This window comes from Palaemon carinicauda, chromosome 3 (genome assembly GCF_036898095.1).
Source record: "Palaemon carinicauda isolate YSFRI2023 chromosome 3, ASM3689809v2, whole genome shotgun sequence".
NCBI classification, from domain to species: domain Eukaryota; kingdom Metazoa; phylum Arthropoda; class Malacostraca; order Decapoda; family Palaemonidae; genus Palaemon; species Palaemon carinicauda.
In genome coordinates, this window is record NC_090727.1 from 91,780,912 (window position 1) to 91,786,414 (window position 5,503).

General features: G+C 27.1%; 1 protein-coding gene across 1 annotated transcript in view; it reads right to left on the bottom strand.

Annotated features, from left to right (window-relative positions):
* Positions 1-5,503, bottom strand: part of LOC137632675 (formin-2-like) — a 22,455-nt gene that overhangs the window by 393 nt on the left and 16,559 nt on the right. The window contains exons 2-3 of the mRNA XM_068364763.1: positions 5,307-5,361; positions 1-513 (exon numbers count right to left, since the gene is read on the bottom strand). The exon at positions 1-513 is cut by the window's left edge and continues 393 nt beyond it. Of these exons, the coding sequence (XP_068220864.1) occupies positions 1-513; positions 5,307-5,361 (568 nt within the window). The remainder of the gene's footprint in view (positions 514-5,306; positions 5,362-5,503) is intronic.

Sequence of the window (5,503 nt, forward strand, 5' to 3'; positions counted from 1 at the left end):
GGGGAGGGAGGGCAGCCGCCCAGCGCAAGCGCAGGAGGGAAGGGGGGCATTCGCCCAGCGGGGAGGGGAGGGGGGCAGCCACCCAGCGGGGAGGGGAGGCAGCCAGCCGCCCAGCGGGGGAGAGGAGGGGGGCAGCCGCCCAGCGGGGGAGGGGAGGTGGGCAGCCGCCCAGCGGGGGAAGGGAGGGGGTCCAGCTGCCAAGAGGGGGAAGGGAGGGGGACAGCCACCCAGCGGGGAGGGGAGGGGGGACAGCCGCTCAGCGGGGGAGGGGTAGTGGGGCCAGCCACCCAGCACCAGCGCGGGAGGGGAGGGGGGCAGCCGCCCTGCTGGGAGGGGAGGGGGTGCAGCCGCCCAGCGGGGAAGGGGAGGGGGGGGCAGCCGCCCAGCACCAACGCGGGAGGGGAGGTGGGGAGGGGGCAGCCGCCCAGCGCCAGCGGGAGCGGGGGTGCCTTCCCCTCCTACCGGGAAGGGGAGAGCCCCGCCAGGCCAACGATATAGAGTTCCTGTATCAGGCTTAGTTTTAAGAAAAAAAAAATTACGAGGAAGTCTTCATAAGAAAATGCGGCTTCCAGAGCTCTGGAGGTATTCTTAGAAAGTCTTCAGAGAAGAATTGCATTCTTTCGACACATACATATTCTCTCTCTCTCTCTCCCTCTCTCTCTCTCTCTCTCTCTCTCTTTCTCTCTCTCTCACTCTCTCTCTCTCTCTCTCTCTCTCTCTCTCTTGGAAATACTAAACAGGCTTCAGACTTCAGAGAAAGAAATGACGAAGAAGTCTTCATAAGAGAATGCGGTTTCCGGAGCTCTGGAGGTTTTCTTAAAAAGTCTTCCGAGAAAAAATTGCGTTCTTTCGACGCACTCATATTTATCTCTCTCTCTCTCTCTCTCTCTCTCTCTCTCTCTCTCTCTCTCTCTCTCTCTCTCTCAGCATTCATTTAAGCTTTAAATAATATCAGTGTTATTAATTTTCATTATGAATATATATATATATATATATATATATATATATATATATATATATATATATATATATATATATATATATATATATATATATATATATATATATATATATATATATATATATAAAAAATATATAAATATATATATGTAAATATATAAAGATATAAATATATATATATATATATATATATATATATATATATATATATATATATATATATATATATATATATATATATATATATTTATATATATATATATATATATATATATATATATATATATATATATATATATATATATATATATATAAATATATATACATATATATATATATAAATATACATATTGTAATCCATAATTACTTTAAATATTTTGTTCGTGGTTTTTGTCATTTGTTTTAATTAAGTCACGAAAAGTTCTCTTGGAATATTCTTTTATCCCCGGCCAAGGTTTTGTTTGTGTTCATTTGTATAGTGTTTATTAACCATATTTTGTTTTCTGCTTTTCATGTTTTGTGGAGCGGACTGCCCGTCTTCGGTGCTTAGCTTGTTGAACTGCCCCATTACGTAGTTTTGCTTTCGCTCTCTCTCTCCGTTTACTTGGAGGGGGTTTTTTGCAGCGGGGGAGAGAGTGTCGGCTCCCCAATAGAGGAGGTCTTACAGCATTTTCCACGGCTTGATTATCAGACGATATTTGTTCCTGCTCCTGCAGCTACCATTGATTTTGAGAGGCTCCTGCTAATGAATTCTATCCTTATAAGCATTGCTATTGCTTTTGTGCTGCTGCCTGCCACTGCTGGTGGCTGTTGCCGTGTGTCTGACCTCCTGGAGTCGTGAGGAGGCCTTCTAGTGACGGAGAACGGTAAGCGAACCGTATAAGTTCTTCCTTCGCCCGCTTAAATCATATAGACAATTTACGTTGACCTAGTGATCCCCTCGGTGCAAGGACACCCCTAGTGATCCTGAAGTAGGACAATCGCTGGTGATGTGGTATAATAATCTTTAATTACGAATTTGGTGCGGTTTTTGAAAACATATGCAAGCATTCTTCGGATATTTCTACGTGACCTGTAAAGAGTAGTATTATCGCCAATTTAAGATATATTATTATTTAAAGGTGTATTTTGATAATTATTGTAAAATTAATTAGTTTTAAGGTTTACTTCACTCTGGAACTCTAACTGTCGTATGCAAGGGAAAATGTGTATTTTTCTACCTCCTACACCTTTTCTTTCTCTTCGACTGAGGTATATAAGTTAGGTAGGCGTGTGACGGTTCGAGAGTTATTATTGTACAGTAGTGTATGTGTTTTTCCAGTTCCTAAGAAAGCTTTTAGAGGACTACTTTATGTAATTTAAGACTACTTTTGTTAATTAAATTTTATTGTTAAGTTTGATTCAGTGTTTTTTGTATCCCTCTTTGAGAGTTGTTTTGCTTTTTGAATTTTGTGTCGCTGCTGGTTCTTGCCTGATATTTTGGCACTGAGCCAGTATGAAAAAAAATCCTGGATGAACATAATCAATCTCAAGTTCATTACAATATATAGATATATATATATATAAATATATATATAGATATATATATATATATATATATATATATATATATATATATATATATATATATATATATACATTGTATATATAAATGTATATATAAATATATAAATATATATATATATATATATATATATATATATATATATATATATAAATATATATATATATATATATATATATATATATATATATATATATATATATATATATATATATATATACATTGTATATATAAATGTATATATAAATATATATATATATATATATATATATATATATATATATATATATATAAATATATATATATATATATAAATATATATATATATATATATATATATATATATATATATATATATATATATATATATAAATATATATATATATATTTATATATGTATATATATATATATATATATATATATATATATATATATATATATATATATATATATATATATATTTAAATATATAAATATATAAATATATATAAATATATTAATATATGAATATATGTATATAAAAATATATATAAAGATATAAATATATATATATATATATATATATATATATATATATATATATATATATATATATATATATATATATATATATATATATATATATATATATATATATATAAATATGTATATATATAAATATGTATATATATATGTATATATATAAATATGTATATATATATGTATATATATATATATATATATATATATATATATATATACTAATATATATATAAATATACATATATAGGTATATATATATATATATATATATATATATATATATATATATATATATATATATATATATATAAATGTATATATAAGTATATAAATATATATATATATATATATATATATATATATATATATATATATATATATATATATAAATACATATATAAATATATATAGATATATATATATATATATATATATATATATATATATATATCTATATATCTATATATATATATATATATATATATATATATATATATATATATCTATATATCTATATATATATATATAGATATATGCATATGCATATTTTGTAGGCTATATGCTGTATATTTCATCACATCATACTTTTCAAGGAGACAACAATCCTTTGCAGTCTTTTTAACATTGTCTATTTCAAGTTCAATTAGTCGATTGAGATCATGCCGTATTCCTGTCTTTGCAACAAAGCAGAAGTATTGCTTGCCTCCTTTCCTTCATTCTTCACGAGGGACGAATAAAAACACTGCTTGCTCTCTAACATTGCTTCACACTACCAGGAATTGTCTCACCCAAAACAAAGACACTACAGACGCTCCTTGTACACTTCTGAATAAAGGGCTTAGTATATATATATATATATATATATATATATATATATATATATATATATATATATATATATATATATATATATATATATATATATATATATATATATAATGTGCACAAAAATAAGAGGCATAAACATAGGCTATATATATAAATATGAAATACATACATATATATAAATGTGTATATTATTATACACGCAAAGTTTATATATATATATATATATATATATATATATATATATATATATATATATATATATATATATATATATATATATATATATATATTTATATATATATATATATATATATATATATATATATATATATATATATATATATATATATATATATATATATATGTATATATATATGTATATATGTATATATATATATATATATATAAATATATATTTATATATATGCATGAGCATAAAATTTAGTTATGACGTCTATTTGCTATTGAAAAATAGCATAAAGCAAAAATATCTATTTATGATAAAATTATTAACATTCATATATAAAAATATAGCCATTTTTAATCTACTGCAGATTGTCGATCTTGTGAGATTTTAGTCTGATCGCTCATAGGAATTCAATCTAGTACGGGTGACTTTGACTGGTATAGCTTCGTCGATCATAGGCACAAACACGCACACACACACACACACACACACACACATATATATATATATATATATATATATATATATATATATATATATATATATATATATATATATATATATATATATATATGTATGTATTTATACATATACACATACACACACACACACATATATATATATATATATATATATATATATATATATATATATATATATATATATATACATATAATATATAAATACATATGTATATATATACATATATATATACACACATATATATACATATTATATAAATATACATATATATATATATACACACACACACACACACATATATATATATATATATATATATATATATATATATATATATATATATATATATATATATATATATATAGTATCAATATCTTAATATAATTTCAATAAAAAATAGAAAAGGACATAAAGGAATAACCTCAACAATTTGGTGAAGGAAACGTTGATGATGATAGAGAAGCAAGAAAACGTTGTACAGACAGAGAAAGAAAATAATATAGAATCATTTTCTCATATCCTTGAAGAGTGAAAAGACTGCAGACGTTATAAGAGGAAGTTTTAGGAAATAATAAGGAAATTATTATAAATCCTTCTGAGTCAGTAGATATTAATATTATATTTGTCAAAAGCTTTAATAACAAAGTGAGGTTTACTTTAGATAAAAATAATAATTATATCTACAGTATTTACTTTTATAAATTAAATTCTATTGCACAAAATTATGTTCAGAGTAGGGAAGGAAGTTTTGCGTTAATCACTTCTAAGCGAATTTCTTCCGGAGTTCCAAAGGAAATCTTGAACTCGTCCGGAGACCTGAGGATGAATTGAAGAAATGTTATGAAAAATAAGGTTTTCAGCTTGATACAATTAACTACTCATTAAAATAACAAATAGAAATTATTTAGAAAAAATATTTTTATATTTTATTGCGAAAATAATTCTAATTCCTAAAATG